General features: G+C 36.3%; 1 protein-coding gene across 4 annotated transcripts in view; it reads left to right on the top strand.

Moving 5' to 3' along the window:
- Nucleotides 1-19,759, top strand: part of UHRF2 (ubiquitin like with PHD and ring finger domains 2) — a 78,219-nt gene that overhangs the window by 22,878 nt on the left and 35,582 nt on the right. For all 4 annotated transcript variants that reach the window (XM_014252266.2, XM_005522683.2, XM_014252264.2 and 1 more), the window contains exon 4: nt 6,367-6,585. In XM_014252266.2, coding sequence (XP_014107741.2) covers nt 6,367-6,585 — 219 coding nt within the window. The remainder of the gene's footprint in view (nt 1-6,366; nt 6,586-19,759) is intronic.

Raw genomic sequence — 19,759 nt, 5'->3', positions numbered from 1 at the left:
ACTTGTTTGAGAGCCCTAGTTTCACTACACCAGTGCTGACCTTCAGGCAGTATCAAATTTCTTGGCATCCCTTTGTAGCTATGTAACTTCTGTGTGACAGTCCATCTTCTGCTTTCAGTTTCTGAATGAAGATTTTTCCTTGGTGGCAGCAGTTTGAAGGTGTGTTCCGGCTTTTGTTAGTATACTTCCTCCTCTTAGACTTTATTCCCCATATTTCCATTTCACATTTGCATTTGTGGGTATCACAAGGAGCCATTAAACACTTTGAAGTCCAGGATGTGCTATCAGGTTTCATACAATGCTATCATACATTACTTTCTTCCGCTCCCAGTAACTGACTTCAAATGCAGAAGAAATGAACCTGTCTTGAACACTAGAAAGCCAAATCCTGATTTAAAAGGACTTGTGAGGAATCCAACACATGCAGAGATCCAAAAGTTAACTGAGATAACTGTAGGTGATATCCACCACAGCTTGCTTAAGAATCACTTCCAAATCAGAAATAGGACATTTCAGTAGCTGAGGACATAAGGACATTCCTACAATATCAGCATTTGCCCTTTCCTCTTAACTTATTGTATTTCATATTTGTAACTGGTGTAGCACTGTTTATAGTATACTTAGTTGCAGGGAGACAGTTCTCATTCTGTGAGTACTAGCTTCTTGATTGTTAGCTCCCTGAAGCAGCAGGAAGATGTAGGGATTTAACCTAAGTAATTGGATTGCAATCAAGTAATGTATTTTCCTTTCTTTTCTTGTTTCAGTCATTTGTAATAAAGTCTTTCCATTTGAGAAGGCTCTCAGCAGAAGCTGCAGGGAGGCTGGATGTTTCTGCAGCATGAGAAATTTCAATGTAACAACTTACATACAAGTACAGATTAAGTGTGACTCAAGTGTAGGTAACTTTTCCCAAGGCCATTGTTTTGGCTGATGATATTCCCCTCAGGTTTTATAACAATCAGAGAATTTAAGTTTAAACCATGAGGTAATATCTGCGTCATATGCCATAAAGTACACTGTGGTTATTTCTTCTAGGGAACTAATTGCTTCTGTTTACTTCATGCTTGATGTGAGCTGTATAGTAATGCCCTTGGATTTTAAAGGGGTACCACACATTAGGAAAATTAGGATTTCGGTGTGTTGCCACAGAGGTCAAAAAGGTGTAGTCATCCTGTGTGGCTGTTGAAGCAATATGCAAGACACAGTCTTACAGCTGGAGAGCACAGGCTATTCTGAAGCAATGAGGAGAAAAGTTCCAAGTACTGCCTGGTCAAAAAAACCCACTTTCCAAAGTGTCATCCACATCTGAAGAGATCGTCAAGAGAATAATAGTATTAAACTTGCTATTACTTTTTCAAGGAATGAAGATTAGACTTCCTTAACGGGTCCATTTTCAGAATGTTTTTAATTTGAAATCTTCAGTTTTAAGTAGTAGACTGAGATTGAATAGATTGTATCTGAGAATTCACATAGATCACACTACTGATAAATTGATTTTTGGGGACCAAAAGACACTGTGGGCCATTCTCAGATGAGGTAGCCCCTACTTCTTCCTTATACTTTGCTTTCCAGCTGTGTACATCTGATAATGAAGTTGCATTGAATTTTGTGATTATGTGACTGTACAAGGAGTACTCTTGTTCCTAATATATCTAAAAAATTAGTGTTTACTAGGTTTTGTTTTCCAGTTCCTAATATCAGTGATTAGCTTGTTTACTCGTTCAAAATTCTTACTTCATACATATTATTAGGCAAAAGTAATGAAAGAGCTGCTATGTCAGGTATCTTTTTTTCCATATATCCTCACTAGAAAGCATGCCACCGGAATCATTCAAACTTGAAAGTATTTAATGGGAGTATCTGCACACTACTGCTCTTCATTTTGAGAAGTCTGTTCCTTGTAAGGTTGTTTGTCCCATTTGCAATTGGTTTCTGACCACATATTCTGTGTTTCATAATGTGAGTATTTATATGTGTTATAGTCCGGGTTTTGACAAGAGGCATTAATTTTAAGACTTTGATTTCTAATGATTAGACACCTTGTGCAAACTGAAAAGGAAATAGTTTGAGGAGACAATCTGGGTGTTTCTTACGTCTTTTTAGAAGGTATTTGAGCAAAGGGAGGGAAGCTTTGCTATCCGACTATGTGTTTGAGAGAACAATTAAAATAATAACAGTTAAACTCTTTTCATTTAAAAATTATTCTTTGCTGAAAAAATTGTGTGATTAGTGATTTACTCCTTATTAGTAATTTGCTACTTACTCATGTATCTTGATTTAGCTGTGTTCTCCTTGCACTCATGAGGAAAGTTTTTTCAAAGAATGCATGACTTATTATGCATGATTAGTATGCTGTCTAGTGAAGTCAACCTGGTTTTCATTATATTCACATTACTTAAAGTTATAATACAACATTATTGTATTACAAATTGAACATGCTTTGTATTTCTTACATTTCTGAACTTCTGTTTTGATACTCTTATTTTCGGGTTATCTCCCTTTGGAGTATCCATATTGTCCACACATCACAGTGGTGTTAGACTAGAAGTTACTTTTTCTTGAAACTTAGAATTAAAGTAATTAGGAAAGTAAGATGGTTCTCTTCAGGCTATTAATACGGCTTCTCTTTGTTTAAGCTGCTTAATTCTGGCATTATTAGTTTTTAAGTAAGATTCTCAAAATCCTGTTTATGTTCCATGTGACTGATTTTTATCTATATTGATATTCAGTATGTGTTCCAGTCTGTCTTTTGAAATATATTATTTTTCTTGTAATAACAAATTATCAGACCTGCTGATTTTTTGGAAGTGCACAGCTCAACTACTCCAGTGATATTTTCTTTATTTTTCCCATTCCTAATTGTGGCTTACATGGTCTTCCAGTGTAGTGCTTTTTGAAACACTGTCTTGGCTTTCTCAAATACTACAGCAAAACAAGACTATTTATTTCCTCAGGTTGTAAGGAAGTGGGGTGGTAGGAATCTAGTTTTTGTCCAGTTCTACCTTCTTAGTCAGATTTACCTCTTCCAGCAGTTCATTTCTTTCTGTTTCATTTTTTGTTTTTACCCTTCTATTCCTTCATTGCAGGGTTGGAATTATTATTTTCTGAATTTTTTGATTGAGAAATAAAATGCTTTCATTTTATTAATATTTTTTAATAATTTTAATTTTAAAATAATTTTAAATTTTTGCATCTGCAGTAACATTTCTCACCGTACTAGAATGGAGAGTGGATGGGAAGTCTTTACTTCTTTTCCCAGAATATTATCTTTCCAGTTCTAATTGTTCTAGTAACAGCTGGGAAAAGTGTTAGAGGGCATGCAAAGTTGCAAGGTCTCAGTATTAATCAGGCTTGGGTTTATTCTGACATGGAACTGCTATGTGTCCTAGCATTTGAGCATTTTAGGAGCCACAGCCAGCCATCTGACCATAGCCAAGAAATACCAAGATTTTTACTTTATGAATTATTCTTTGCTATGGAGACTGTCTGCACAGATAGGAAATCTCAATAAATCCTTGCTATGTTAGTGTTAGAAATACTACAGGGAGGAATGAAATTAGAGGTAAATAGAGACATCCTATGGTGCATAATATTCATTAAACTCTTATGATTATACTTATTGGTACAGCTTCCTTTTCTCAGTATTAGTTGCCAAATGTCCTAAAAACATAAAAAACCAAGAAACTGCCCCCAGCTGTTTTAAATTTAAAGGTTTAATTGCGCCATGTAATCTTCATTTTGACTGTACCAAATTTATGCTAGTCTAATTGTTTTCTCTTGAGTGTGATCTTAGGCTTTTAAAAGTAACTCAATAAATGAGAAAACACTTTCAGCATATGTTCATGTCAGTTATGGACTAATGTGAAGGGTTAAATAGCTGCTAGCATTCACCAGCATCCATGAAAACATTTCTTTGTGTGTGAAGTTACAGCAGTAAAAACATTCAATATCTATAACCCTTTGCAAAAGAAAAGTAAAATGTGGCAAAAGAAATCTCATTTGTTTTTTTCTAAAGTTTGTAAGCTTGCATTTCTGATCGGTTGATTAGAGGAAAAATGCACACAGTGGAGAATCAGCCTTCCTTTTCTTCCTTTGGAAAATAGTTTCTGTTTATAAAAGGGGATTTTGGAGGTGTTTTTTGTTAAGTGATCTTAGCAAAGAAGTAAGTGATCTTACTTCTACTCAGTTTTTTCTTGAGCTACTTCCAAGAACAACCGTGGAGACATTGTTAACGATGACAGTCTTTGAAATTCCTCATCAATACAATAGGAACAGTCTGTTTTGAGTTGTATAGGGGTTAGAAAGATAATATGAATCTGAATTTAGGGAAAAAGGTTGGTCCAAAGCTTGCCCAGGAAAAACAGAAGCTGAAGACATTTTACTTTCAGAAGAGAATAGATTTTTCAGATCAAGATTAAGTTTCTATGGATGTCAACTCTTGTAAGTCACATATTTTGATTTTCTTTTTTCAATAGTGACATGGAAACTTCTAAAATGTTTATTGGTTATTTTTACCATCCCATATGTATTTCTTATTTGATTATTTTGCTGTATACATAAATTGTGTCTGTTTTTGATTTAGCTTCCCTAGTTTCCTGATGTTTAAGCACTATTTTGGTTTCAGAGATCAAGTAAACTGAGTCTTTATTTACTATGTTCTACTTGCTGTTTTCTGCAAACTTTAGGAAAAGTTTACTGTAAAACTTTTGGCCCTGATTAGTAGGTCAAATATAGCTGTCTTAAGATTTCAGTAGCCTGTTGTACAATAATGTGATGCTATTCATTACTCAATAGAATAGGCATGATCTCTATAGCTATTTTTTGCTTTGTCTTATATCCTGTAGGTGAATCAATCATCTTTTTTGTGGATAGTACAGTTAAAATATTAATAATTAATATAGTATAATGGTATGGTAATTCTTTTAGGTGAAAGTTGCATAACATAAAGGCAAAACTTCAAATGTGAGCTTTTCAGTATGCACTGAATTTGGAAACTACATGGGCAAAAGCACCTTAGTAAATGTGGAGTTACATCTTATGAAATTACTGTTTTGATAATGACTTGATCCCAAGCACCTGTCTTTGTATCATGTAACTTCTGTTGTACAAAATTTTATAATTAGGATCTAAAATCAGGCTTTGTATCTAACTTTTGTAAGTAGTTAGAGATACGTTCTTTTACTTAGCCATTAGTTTATCTGAAGGTACACCCACTCTTAAACTGTTGTGGTTCATGCTTCTTTAAAGCACTAAATCTCCACTGTCCCTCAGCCCCCCACATCATCAGTAGCAAACTGGTGTGTTAGATTTAGTAGAAGGCATAAAACAAAGCAAGAACTTGTTTAAAATATGTCCAGTTTCATTGGTGGGCTTTCAGTCAACTGTTCAGGACATCCTGATTTCAGGTTATAGTCTGTCAGTCTCTTACTGACAGTAGTTTTAGTATTTCTTCCTGTTGTAAGTTGCAATATGTGGTTTTCCCAAGACCTTGAAATAGTCTTCTTCAGTAAAGGGGGAGGCCTGTTGTAAAGTGGTAGAGTCATACTTTTATTAGTAAGAGTAAGATTTTTCCAAGTAATATTTAGCAATGCGGTTTGATAAAGGTATATTAACTGTGAGTTCTCTTGCTAAAGTGCCAGTAATTGCTTGATGAAAATATAATTTAAGATACATCGTCCTCAACTTTGTTTGTTAAGAAGGAAGAATGAATAATTTTAATAGCAACTGTTTATTTGTAGTAGACTAATTTCATTTTCTCTGTTAAATGTGTTCTGTGAAGTCATGTAGTACTCCTGTAGCTCCCATCATTTTTATCTGCCTACACATAGTATGAAAAAAGGAACTTCACTTCAGCATCTTTTAACTTTTTGTTACAGGCTAGCTTTTTTTTTTTACAATTAATATTTTGATCATATCTATATTCTGCTGTTTTTCCAGCACATGTGCAAATGTAGGCTCTAGTATCAAGTAATAGTTGCCTCATTCATCGGAGTATAAGAAAACTGTTGTGTTAAAATGAAAAACACCTCAAATTTGGAAAGGTTTCATTCCTCTGTTGGGATTTTAGTTAGAGTGCTGTCTAGTAACACTAAATTATCGAAAAGTATATCTAGGTTTATGTAATTTTTATTAATATTATTATTTTTTGAGAAAACTCATGGAGGCTATTTTTCCCATCTGAGATGAGACAAATTTGTAGTCTGTATTTAGAGGAAAGCTATGTTTTAAAAAGGATATTAGGTCAGATTTTGTTTTTTGTGTGCCCAAAGAACATTTATAAACTTCTACTTCTGAATAAAAGTTGTGACTTTCTTTTCGTTTTTATAGGAGTCGTAATCATTGGTGTTGTTGGTTTTGCTTTTCAAGGTACCCAGAGAATGGCGTCATAGAAATGGACACAGTTAATCTTCGACCCCGAGCAAGAACCATTCTGAAGTGGAGTGAACTAAAAGTGGGTGATGTGGTGATGGTTAACTACAATGTTGAGACACCAGAAGAAAGAGGATTTTGGTTTGATGCAGAAATTACCTCTTTGAGAGAAATCTCAAGGACTAACAAAGAGGTTCATGCTAAAATTCTGCTGGGGTAAGATTTGCTTGACCAACTCAGAAAATCTCTACATATCATATAAAGTGTGTTTGGTTTGGTTTTTTTTATCTGCTAGTCACCACTAGATGAATTTTAATGTCATACTTTGATTCCACAGCTGTGTGAATTACAAAATTACAATGCATGGTTTTTACAATGTGGAGGCTTAACTGTAAGTCAGAATTTTTATTTTTCCTGAGATTGCTGGAGGCAACCATAAGGTTTTTTATGTACTATGTGTGATTCAGATTGATAAGAGTGTGTTCCAGTAATTTTTTAGATAATTGGGTACCCTTAGATCTCACTGAGTATGAGTCATCTCTGTTGGTTTGAGTAAGTCTCTGAACTGGCTAAATAAAATTTTAAAGAATAAAATATTTATGTAGTATTACAACCTCTGATAAGTAAAGTGTGGAGCTGTGAGATGTGGGAACTGCAAGTTTTCCTTGTGACTGAGATTACCTGAATATCTGTGCTTTGTTTCACTATTTAATTTTAAAACTTCCATATGGTTCTTTAAGAAACGTGTTTTTGGGAGAGATCCTTAAGATACTGCAGTCAGTAAGCTGTGTTACTGCCTTCTTAGGGATAAACAGATGACCTGTGATTGATTTCATGTTGGCATGTCCCTCATTTACTCTGGAGTGTTACTGTTCAGGGAGTGTATTTCTGAAAACTAACTGCATTCCTTGTAATTTACTTTACAAGGAAAGAGGATGTTGTATCTCTAGGAACACTTAGTGTGGGACGTGGTTACTTGGGAGAGACACACAGAAGTCTCTGAATCAGGTCTAATTTAGTGTTTTGTTTAAAGGTGCAGTCTTATCTGGTACTGGGAAATAGCAAAGATGTTGGCTTGGTAGAGCATGCAAGTAAATGAAAGTGTTTTGGGGGTGAGTTTTAATTTTAGAATTACAGGAGTCTTATTAGACAATCTTGGTGCATTATAGTCATCTTTTATGAAGTAGAAGAGGCACATGGGCTTGTTTTGTAGGCAAAGCAAAAAAACCTCAAACTCGAAATACAAGGCTAGAAAGAAAATTAGTAGGTATTTTGAATTATTAATTTGAAAGAGAGAAGAGATTAAGAAATGGAGAACAATATCAGTGGAGAGATGCAGATATTCATTGTAGTGCATTTAGTGCTAGTGACATTTGGTGAGTCAGGGTGGGTTTCACAATCTTCTACAAATAGAACTCTCCAGAGAGTAGTTTACATAAAGTTACAATGCCTGTTGATAAAATAAATTTACAACTGTTGCCTACATGTATTCTTTCAGAGTTTTCTCCATACATTTAAAATAGGATAATCAAAATATATTCTATATTGGCAAAAGGAAGCACCTAGTGGCTAATAAAAAATTCTGATTGGAACTCTATAGGGTAGTCTTTTCTATATCTAAATAAACTGATAGTTATGCTTCAAACTAGAAGATGCTAAATTCAAATACTGTCAGTACTGTGGCAGGTACAGTAGGGTTCCTTGTGATACTTACAGTTACAATCCTCTGGAATGAGTTGGGAGGAAAACAACACAGTTGACAAATACCTATTCTAAGGTGATGAATTTAAGTCCATTTTTCAGATGGAATCATATTTCAGAGAATTTTCTTCCTAATTAAGACCTCTGATTTCCTTTAAATGTTGATAGGTTGTGTATGCAGTAATCAACTTTTTGCAGAAAGTTTGGTTAACTGGTCCCTGTCATTTCTTAAATTTATCAAAGAATCATTCTGATCACCTGGACTACCCAACTCATTCCTTTCAATTAGTAGTAAAAGAACAAGAAAAATCTCCTAGTATTCATAAATTTGTGTAAGGAGCATGTAAAAGAAATTGCTTTGAATTTCAGTCATGTTGATTTGCAAATTAAAAACAAATTTCAGTGTTTCATTTTTTATTAATTTATAATATAAACAATATAAAATATATTTAGTTTTGAATTATAAAGAAGTTATTATTTTAATTTAGAATAATATAATTAATATATTTCTATTCTATAATATTGATATGTGATTATGAGTTCTTAACATGATGTTAGCATTACCTACTTGTCTCAAATAAAGGTGAAATTTATTTTGAATTTTTTATGATTATATGTTTGTGATTAATTGATTGTGTGCTAATGACTAGTTTTTTCTGTACTACTGCAGAGCAACCTTGGCAGGCAGTAAAGGGAGGCAGAGGTGGTCTTAGGGTTGCATCGGATATATTCATCTCTTGGACTTTTTTCCTTTGTGGTACTATATCAAAGCGACTTTGTATTAAACAGTTTTTATGCCATATTTGCAGGTTTGATTTATTGATCTGGTTGCTTTTGACAAAGATTTAATGGAGCTGTTGGCATAATCACAGGAAATAACAAGAATATGCTGTTTGTGGTCATGCTTTGAAGCTGGTAGAACATATGATGAATACTTTTTTGGGCACACTGTTACTCATGCTTTAGTCATAACCAAAAGGAAAATTCCTGTACGGTCAGTCATCATTAGCTCATCTTTTGGAAAATATATATGAAATAGCGATTACCAAATAGAGGATGAGACTGAGCAGGGGAGGCAAACATGATTATGCAGAATAATTGACCACTCATTATTCTCATTCTATAGTATTCACATTGCAGCTGAAATTTTTAATTGTAGGATGTCTAAAACATACTGAAGAGGATTTTCTGTGTCTCAGATGCAAATACTAGGGAAACAGCAGTGCTTTGGCCATGGAATAGGACTTAAAGTTTCTCATGACTGTGTGTCCGTGCTTGCAGATCAGCTTCTCTGAATGTGAGATTCTTATTTAGAAGTGTCTGTGGTACCTCTGAACTGATTTTAACTGCCAAGGTGCTGCATCTCCAGTTTTAGACATCCATTTTTTTCTTTGGGAAGAGTGTTTTATTTCATAAAGACAACACTTGTTTGTAATCCAGAATAAGACGACTTGTTGTCTTTGAGGCTAATGTTCACAATTCAGCCATGGAGGCAGCAGATATATTAAAATTAACCATACCAGATCAAATCAAAGTAGATCAAATGATGCTCTGCATTTGCTTCTTCCTAGAATGGAAAACAGAGACCAAATTAGATCTTACTTTTCTTCAGGAAACCATTGAAAGTCTGAGTTTAGCAAGGACTCTGTCAATACCAAGACTCATATTTTGCCTAAACCTCTTGGAGATGTGTAAGAATGTAGATACAAATTATGCAGAGTGAACATAATTTTTTCTTTAGATGAGTGAATGTTTAATGAATTTGGTATCTTCACCTGTGCAGCTGTAAAAGAATGTAATAGAATGGTCCTAAATTTTCATGTTCATATTTGTCATCTTTTAGTTCTGCAGGTTTTTGTATGAGAATTCTTGCTCCCAAAAAGGAAGTTTTTTTTTCAGATTACTTTCTCTTAATTTTTATTCCTATTATATATTTCAATATATTTCTATTTTCTATATATTTTTTTATATCTTATTGTATTTTTCTTGTAACCTGCCAGATCTGGTGTTTGTCTTCTTTTTTTCTTTTTTTTTTTACATGGTATGCATTCATATTTATCACCCCACTACTTCGTTTATTCAGTCTAGCATGTTTTATTCTCAGAATGCAGTATGATATTTTAAAATTATCTTTATGCTATCTGTACAGATTTTACTTTAAACTTCTCCCTTTAACTCTTTTGGACAAGGTTTTCTATTGATATTTAACTTCTGATTTTTTTAAAAATCATACATATATTTGTTTTTTAGCTTTGCAAAGGCACAGAAATTAAACACTTTACAGACTAGTGAGGTATTCTGTAATAGTGAGTGAAAAAAGCTGTGCATGGCGTTTTTTGTTTATAATTTCAAGAATTCTTGTACTTCTGTCAATTTCTATCTAGTTGAAAAGAAAGTTATTGGCAGTTGTACCTTGTTTTATTTGGAAAATAACAGTACCATACTTTGTATCACTCTCAGTATATATTGTGATTATCGTCATGTGAGAGTTGTTGTCATATTTTGGTAGGTGCCCCATATTACAGTTCTCACAGTCTGTGTGAACACAGTTCTTCTTTAGGTCTGGAATTTTATTAATGTGATTTGTCTTCCTAATGCCTACATAATTTTCTATCCAATATAACATCCTGGTTTATTTATTTTTTTGTAGTGTCTTGGACTGTTGCTGGAAGGTCTGGGAGGACGTTGTTTTGATGCTGTGTGAAATATTAACAATATTTACTTGGACCCATTTTGTCAAATAACTTTCATTCTGTATCAGCAAAGGTGTCTTACTAATAAGAATTTTAATTGCTAAAGACCTTACCTGCAGCTTTTTTGCACAGATGTAAAAGTGGCGTATTTCTTCTAGGCAACAAAACTAGTAAAAAGGTGAATTTGTATCTCCCACTTTCCTCTTCTCTTTGTCAAGTCAGTGGAGTTGGCCTCCTCCTTTGAAGAGAGCTCCCCTTGGATCAAGAAGACTGTTTCAAATCCAGAGAGATTCTGAGTGGCCAAGAAGCCTGCTGGGATTTTTGATGATGAATCTGTAGAGGTGGTGCCTAGAACTTTTTAAGCATTTCTTTGTATTGCTTTTCCTAGTCTCTACAGCTAGAGATTGCTCTGTTTGTGAGCCTTAGGGAATAATCTCACAACTCGTAACGGGAATGACTCTTGACAACCAGAATGTTTTTGCATACTACTTAATTACCCTGCTGGACAAAAGAAATCATGTTAGCTGAAGTGGTGTGTGAGCAAAATTCTCTGCTTGAACTCATAAGGGAATAAGGAAATAAAACTGTTAATTTTTAAATTCCAGATTAGGTTTTTAGCCTTTCTTCAGTTGTGGTTTCAATTTTGAGGAAAAGTCAAGGGTTAAAAGATACAGTGGACACAAGGATAGAATATTATTAAAGAGACTTCAGAGTAGTGTGAAGTGCCTTCTGTTAATGATTCAGGTGCATAGGACAAGCTGCCCAGGAGATACTGGGACATCCTGAGTTCTAGAGAAAGGTTGTTATTCAGGATGTATTGTTTCTGTCAAGTGTGAAACAGTAGAACTGTATCTGACTGGGAATAAGGCATGAAGAGAGCATGAGCAGAGTGGATCTTTTACCATTCACTGTAGTACTTGTCCTCTTTACAAGGGCTTTATGAGAGTACCTTGACTCAGCAACTATTTTATCAAACCCTTGGTGTTGATACAGGCTGTGGTGAACAGACCAGAACAGCCCACAAAATCAAACATGTCCTGGGCTGCATCCAGAGCAGCACGGTCAGCAGGGCCAGGGAGGGGATTCTGCCCCTCTGCTCTGCTCTGCTGAGACCCTGGCTAGAACACTGCATCAAGCTCTGGGATTCCTGGCAGGGGACAGGAAGGACATGGACCTATTGGAACAGGTCCCAAAGAGGCCACCAAGGTAGTTGAGGGAATGGAGCACCTCTTCTATTAGGAAAGGCTGGGAGAATTCGAATTGTTCCACCTGGAGAAGAGAAAGCTTTGGGGTGACCCAATTACAACCTTCCAGTACCTGAAGGGAGACTTCAAAAAAGCCAGAGAGACATTTTACAAGAGCGTGTAGTGACAGAACAAGGGGCAATGGTTTCAATAGGTTTAGAGTAGATATTGGGAAGAAATTTTGTAGTAGAAGGGTGGTAAGGCATAGGAACAGGTTGCCCAGGGAAGCTGTGGATGCCCCATCCCTGTTACTGTTCAAGGCCAGGTTGGATAGAGCTCTGAGCAGCCTAGTCTGGTGGAAAGTGTCCTTGTCCCTGTGTCCCTAGGAATTGGAACTAGATGATCTTTAAGGTCCCTTTCAACCCTACCACTCTGTGATTCTATGAAAGAGTAATTTTGACAGGCATTGGCTGACTTACAGATATCCTTTTCTTGTTTCTTTCTCCCTTCCCTTTGGACAGAAATTTCCATTTTACAAACACTCAGCGATGGACATGTTCTACACAGATGATAGCTATTCCTTCACACTCTTTACCTGCAGGCTTCATTGTTGTACCTTAAAGAGCACAAATCTTCAGGAGGTTCCCTTGAATAGAAAGGATATGAAGGATTACTCTTCTAAGATTTGCTTTCCCCTAATTCTTTTCTGATATGGAACAAATATTTTATCTGCATACTTCCCTTTTCCTGATTCTTAAAAAGGGAACCTAAAAAGTAACTGTTTTGTCCTTTGTGCCATTTCCCTGCATATTGCCTTATCTTAACTAGCAGTATGGGGAAACTGAATGTTTCAGGTTGGTTTCCCAAAATGGAGGAAAAGCAGACTAGATGCTTGTAATTTGTGTTGAGTCTTCTGGACTGTGAATGTCCTGTTCTTTGAAATTCCAGAAGTATAGTGGCAAACCATGTCTGCCTTACAGAGAGAGCCAAAGAGTAAGTAACCCAGTTATTTAAGATCTTTTTAGTCCTGGTGGTGAAAAGCATAAGACTTTAAAGGGCAAATCATCCCAAGGAAAAGGAGCAAGCAAATCCCATGGATCAAAACATGGTTAAATGCACAGCTTGTGTCAACAGACATTTGACTTCTAATAATACCACTTTGACTTTTGTCCCTGACAACTGGAGAAAGACAAATACTGCATCAGTTTTAAAAGAGGACCAGTCAGCCTTATTTCAGTGTTAGGGACAGTTCTCATGAAGTGCTGGTGAAATTGTGATGATTAGGAATAGCTAGAGTGAAATTTTCTTCCAGAAACAAATTGTGCCTTACAAGCTCATCTGCCTTCTGTGATAAAATTATTTTCTCTGTGACCAAGGGTAGAACAAAAGTTGTACTTTAATTCAATGTGCAAGTGTCCCCATAATATCCTGTCCCAGTGTGATGATTCCTGTAGTAAACTGGGAGTATGGACAGCCAGGTGGGTTTAGAAAAAGAAAACATTGAGTGATTTGGCTCAGAGGATAGTCATTACTAAGTTGCACACTACTTGGAAAATTAGAACAGGCAAGGAACTGCAGGGATGTATCCTGAGACCTGTACCTTCAGTATCTTGTGGCAATACAGTGGACTCTTGCCAAGTTTGCAGACACGTTAAATTGATTGAAATTCGAGGGTGGTACTGCCAGTCAGAGAGACCTGAACCAAGCAGAGGAGGAATGGGTGGCAGGAGACTCAATAAGGTAAAGGTGGATAAATGCAGTTTTTTCCACCTGGGAAGGCACAGCCCCTTGAAGCAGTACTGACTGGGGAGTAACTTCAATGGGTGAGATCTGTGGGTCTTGATAGGAAGCAAGGCGAACATGTGCCAGCAGTGTGTAATGAAGATTAACAGTATTTGGGCTGTATAGAAAGAAGGGTAAGTAGAAGACTGGGGAAAGTTATTTACTCTCCTTTACTAAGTACTAATTAAACTGCATCAAGAATATTCCATTCACCTCTAAACACACACTCTCTCATCTAAATGGACAAAAGAGATACATAAAATGCAGTGAATTTCAGCAGAGGGGAGAAATTTCGTTCTTTGGATTACATCTAAAAGCTTAACATTTCAATTAATTATGTATTAAAACAATTGCTTTAGCAACAACAAGAAAAAGTATAAGGTGTTAAAATTTCAAATGTTTTGGGTGTCCTGTTACTGTAAGATAAAAGTATATTTTGAAGGTGAAGAATGGGTTGACTTGGATCTTGAGGGTTTTGTTTGGTTTTCCAGAACATAAATTATATCTTCAGTATTTGTAAGTGTCCTTTCTCTAATAAACATGCAGACTTGGAACCACAGAGTCTTTTGACTTGCTTTTTAGGAGAGTGATATTTTGAAATGTTTTCAAGTTTAATTTCTTCCCACTGAGGAAAGTAAGTCCAAAGAGAAGAGGAAGAACAGAAGAAAACAAATATAATGCAAAAAGGCATGCTGTGGGTGGATGGGAAACAGTGGTGAGCACAATATTAGGCAAAGCATTATGAAAATAAAAAAGAAAAAAGGAGTGGTGTTGAGCTACACCAAATGGTGATACATTTAAGAGAAACTTTGAGGATGGAGAAGAGCTTTTGAGATTGCTCAAGCAGGATCAGCCAGATCAGTTTGTCTAGGACTAAGTGTAGTTGGGGTTTTAATAATGTTATGGATGGTTACTCAACAAGCTCTCTGAACAATCCACTGTAATAAGAAAATCCACTCTTGCCACACAAAATGCTTTTTTCATGTGTTTGTACCTCTTACCTCTTATCCTGGCTGTAGACCAGTTAGAAGAGTCTGGTTCCCTGTTTATACGCTTAGGTAATCCATCCTCACACAACCCTCTGTTCTCTAGACTAAACACGCCTATATCAAGGATATTCTGTATCATTCTGTTAATCATTTTTGTAACCCTTTCCTGGAACCACTCTTGTAAACCCATCTCTGTGTTATCTGGGGAGCCTACACCTGGCCTAACTAATGCTGAGTCATGATTGGCATTCCTTCCCTTTACCTGCTGGCAGTGCTGCTCTTAATGTAATCCAGGAAGCTGCGGATCTTCTTTGCTTGTAAGGGCATATAACTCTTTTATAGTCAGCTTGTTTTTTTATATTCCTCAAGGTCTGTCTACCCGGCTGCTGTCCAGTCAGGTGGAGAGACTCAGCAGGTACTGGTACTCCCTCTGTGCAGGACTTGAATCTTTTTTTGTTGGACATGATGAAATTCCTTTCTGTCCAACTCTAAATGGTGGCAGAGGCAGCTAATACTCACTTCCCAGGGGCTGAAGCTGATCAGTCTGTCATCAATCTTCCCTCTTGAAGTTAGATGTGATATTTGCTTCCTCTATTTGACAGGAAGGTGTAATCACCTTTCAGTAACAGGACTAAGAGTACACTCATTCAAACATTAGGCAGCTCCCTCGGTGCTCAGGAGTGTGACCTCTTAGAGCCAACAGACTTCTATATGTCCTGTGTAAGTACTCCATAACCTAATCTTCCACCAACTCTAAGTCTTCCTTGCTTTGCCTATTCCTTCTCCTCCTGGGGACCTCAGGTTCCTAAACACTGGTCTTAGCAGTAAATACCTGAGGCAAAGATAGTGCTGAGTACCTTGGTTTTTCTGTGTTACTGTCATCAGCTATATTTAGCAGTGGCCCCACATTTTCTCTGGTTTTCCTTTCATGTCATAGAATTTTACTCCCCAGATTCAAATCAAGGTAGACCTTGGCTTTCCCAACCCTATGCCTACACAGTAAGATACCTCTTCCTACCCCAGATCAGCCATCCCAGCTTCCATCTCTTACATGTTTCCTTTTTATATCTAAGCTCCTTACTCATTTTTGCAGGCTTCCCGTGGTCTTTGATATCCTGCATATAGTGATAGACCATTTTTGAGCTGAGGATGGTCCTTAAATATCAATTAACTTTACTAGGCCCTTCTGTACTGGGTATCTTGTAGGGTTTTTCTAAGTAGATCCCTTCAGAGATTACATTCTACTGTCCTGAAATCTAGGGTTGTCTTGTACTTTATCCTTCCTCTAAGGCTTCTGAACTCTTACCATCATTGCAGACAAACTAGACAAACTTTAACATCCCATGACAAGTTCTTCAGTTTGTATATATCAGGTCTATCAATTTGCTTTTCCATGATCAGTATGTTGTCACTACTGCACTCCAGAAATTCCCTATATTGTGTTCTGCTTTGTTGACCTTCCAGCAGATGCCACAGTGCTTCAAGTTCCCTGTGAGAACAGGGCTTGTAAGCATGAAACTTTCCAGCTGTCTGAAGGAGTCTTCATATATTCACTCCCTGTAGCAGGCACCTGTTACAGCATCAATAATGTTCTGTCTGCTAGCCTTGACCAGCAAGCTCTTGACTGGCTCCTGATTTGCCTCCTATAAAGAACAACTGTTCTTAGTCTTCCTAGCCTCTTCTTCCTGCAGACCCCAGTCACACCAAAGTGTGCTTTTCTCACTTGTTTTTGGGGAATCTCTCCAACAGTTCAACCCACAAGTCTATAGGCATTTGGATTTATCAATATAAAAATAATGATAAGGATTATCAGAGATTCCAGACAAACACATAAGACCTGGAAAGGCTGTATTACCATTTTGTAATGGTGATTAGATACTTAAATGGAGGATTTAGTATCATTCTCTAATGAAATTGGAAATCATGGTGGAATCATTTGCTGTAAGTTTTCCTAAGAGTTGGAATGAAGGAATAAGGAATGAAGATATTCTAAAATAAGGAGCTGCCCTCTAAATGCCAAATTAGTTAGGACCTCTTTTTCTCTCTAGGATTTTTGGACTTTCAGGAATTCTTGGTGAATTAGATTCATCATGTTCTGAGCAGGAGATTCCCTGCATGCCAAGTTTTTTCATTACAGTAATACTTTCATATACACTTAAGCCATGATAATAAATTCATTACAAACTTTCTAGTCTAGAAATGTGGGTTTGTCCTTTTTTGAAGTAGTTCTCTATGCATTTGGTTTGATACGGCCATCCTTTGGAAATGTCATAGTGATTCTATGATTCTGTGCCATTGGATTCTTCTATGATTTCTGAAGGTGGATACCTTTAATAGTTTTCATAGCCTCTTTTTTTTTTTCTTTTTTTTCTTTTTTTTTTTTTTGTAATATGTTGGTTTTGTTTGATTTTGGTTGGTTGGTTTTAAAGCACCTCACATTTTGGATGTTTGTTGGTGATTTATTCACTTAGGTTTGGGGGGGTGTTGTGGTTTTTTATTTGGGTGGTTTGTGGTTTTTGGGGTTGTGTTTTTTGGTTGGTTTGGTTTTTTGGTTTGTATTTTGTTGTTGTTTTTTTTTTTCCCCAGAGTGCTTAATATGTTTCTGTACTTTCAGGACTCTTTCTTTTCTATCCTTTTTTTTTTTGGAACGTCTTTTCATCTTGACAGTATCTCTGTGAGTTTGTTATGAAGGGAGGTGCTTCTTCTTATGTCTTTGTTTTTGAGCTGAGGTTCTCACTCAGTCTGGCAGGGTTCACAGATTGGTCTCTGGTTACTGTCTTAGCTCATGATGAGTGTGTGCTGCATCTACTCACTGAATTGCAATATAATTTAAAATCTGGATAGGAGTGTTCAACCTCTTATAGTAAGAACCACTTTTTTTGTATCTTTGCTTCTTCCTGGCCTGAAGGAACTTGTTGACTAGCCCAGATCCTTGGAACGATGTCTTGAACAGGTCCTTAGTACTGTGTCTATGCACTGCAGTTCAGTCTGCAAATACACGAAAAGTCGACTGAGCTTAGACCATGCCACATGATGCCAAGCACAGTTCTTGTATCTTTGCTTTTCATATATGAAGCCTTTGGTGAATTACCTTAATAGGTCATTGACCTGCTTTTTTACCTGGTTCTTCATGAACATTCAGATGTTAACATCTGTATGTTTGACCTTGGATTTGGAGGCTGTATATGCCTACTGAGCATTTGTGATAGTGCCAGTCACAGACGCGGTCCTGACTACACTAAGAGAGCAGCTGGGGTGGTGGCAGCAGAGTCCCCCACAGTGGGACTGGGGCATTCCTGTAGCACCATGGACAGAAGCGGATTTGGGCGGGATCATGGCTCTCCACAGGCTCTGCACCTCGGTGTGGTCCGTGGCGCGGGGCAGGGAAGTGTGCAGATTCATGAGCCTCTGACATTGTTGCTGGCTGTTCTCTCAGGCCAGTTCTTTCCCCAGGTACTCTAATGTCCGCCTGCTTACAGCTCCCAGGCTAAGGAGAAGAAGAGAGTCTCTGTGTCCGAGTCCCTGCTTTTAGAATCTGTCATCATGAACTATGATATATTGCTTTGTAAATGCATCAAGCTTCACACCTACTGCTGAAATAAAATAAAAAAACCAACACAACACCCTGCCTGACTTTTGTGTATGTCCACAATATGAACTTGTAGGTTTAAGAATATATGTGTTTTGTTTTTAAAGGCATTAAAGATTCATATTAGAATACGGTCCTCAACATAGCCTAGAAAATGTTAATTTTTTTGCTGTTGTTTAAATACTAGTGTTATAGAAAGAGTAATAAAATCTTTGCATAGTTTGGAAGTTGTCACATGTCTTTATCTTTACAGTGATTCTGTAATAAATGTAAAGTTGAATTAAAAGCAGAGCTAATGCTGACCCTTTTTGTAACTGTGCATTTTTATTTTAATGATAAAACATATGTGTATGGAATATTCTGAAAAAAGTCTTGTACGTACTCTGCATTTTTGCTTGTGTGCAATAAAAAAAATAAAAGAACCTCTATGTAATTCAGTACAACCTAGCAGAATTTGGTCAGATTATCAATGTAATATGCTGTCTGAATGTGGGAAGATTTTGAAGTTACCTTTAAAACAAGCCTGTTTGAAATCAAATCTCCAGTCAACCACTTCTAAGGAGATGATATTAAAAGTTCTAACAAGCATTTTTAATGGTAATATTGAAAGATTGTGTGTTTTTTAAGAAGTTAATTCACTATGGTTTGTTGATGTAGAACAGAAAGATTTGCTGGCTGAAAACTTTACAAAAGCAGAATAAAGGCTGATTGATGTAAGGCATGTAAACGAAGTGTTGCACATGAAAAGATAGATACAGAAAGTGGCAGTAAATCTGGTTTTGTTTTGATTTTGTATATTGTTTGTTAAGTGAAATTGTGTATTTGGAGAGCATAGTCAATGTTATATTCCATTAGGTTTTATTCTCATTGTGGCTATTTCTCTACTGACCGAGACAGTACCTTTTGACATTAGCCATAGAGACACTGTGAATTAGTTGCGTGTGGTAAGCATGACAGTGTGAGTAGGGTTTTGCTCTAAGGGGGCCTAAATATAAATCATCATTAGATACTTTTCATTATTATTCTTAGTATGAATAGAAACTTCATGTGTATTTTTCTAATAGTTTTTTCCCCCATTTTTATTCAGCATTGTATTTTGACTTTAGTGTGTGTTAAATTACTATACTTTTAATTTCAGTGTGGTAAAGGGATAAACAAAGAAATTTCTGGACAGAGATTTGACAATTGTCATTGAATCAGACTGTAAGAAGTGATAAAGCTCTCTAAGTGTGGTAACTGTCCAGCAGCTTTTATTTTCTGTCAAGCTGACCTTTGAAATATTCAGGATAATGCCCATTTATCACACGTCTAGTCAACTGTGATTTTGAATGTCTAAAGCATTTCGTTATCTGAAGGTTAAAAAAAAAAGGAAATGTGTGTGGGGAAAGTGCAGATAAAAGAAGGTTCAGTTCAAGGTTTTTCTCTGGCTTTGGCTAACTTATCTGAAAGGAA

Source organism: Pseudopodoces humilis, chromosome 4 (assembly GCF_049639895.1).
Source record: "Pseudopodoces humilis isolate 2021_Gansu_Grassland_sample_001 chromosome 4, ASM4963989v1, whole genome shotgun sequence".
Classification (NCBI taxonomy): domain Eukaryota; kingdom Metazoa; phylum Chordata; class Aves; order Passeriformes; family Paridae; genus Pseudopodoces; species Pseudopodoces humilis.
The sequence above is the reverse complement of the archived record's forward strand: the minus strand, read 5'-3'. Positions and strand labels throughout refer to the sequence as shown.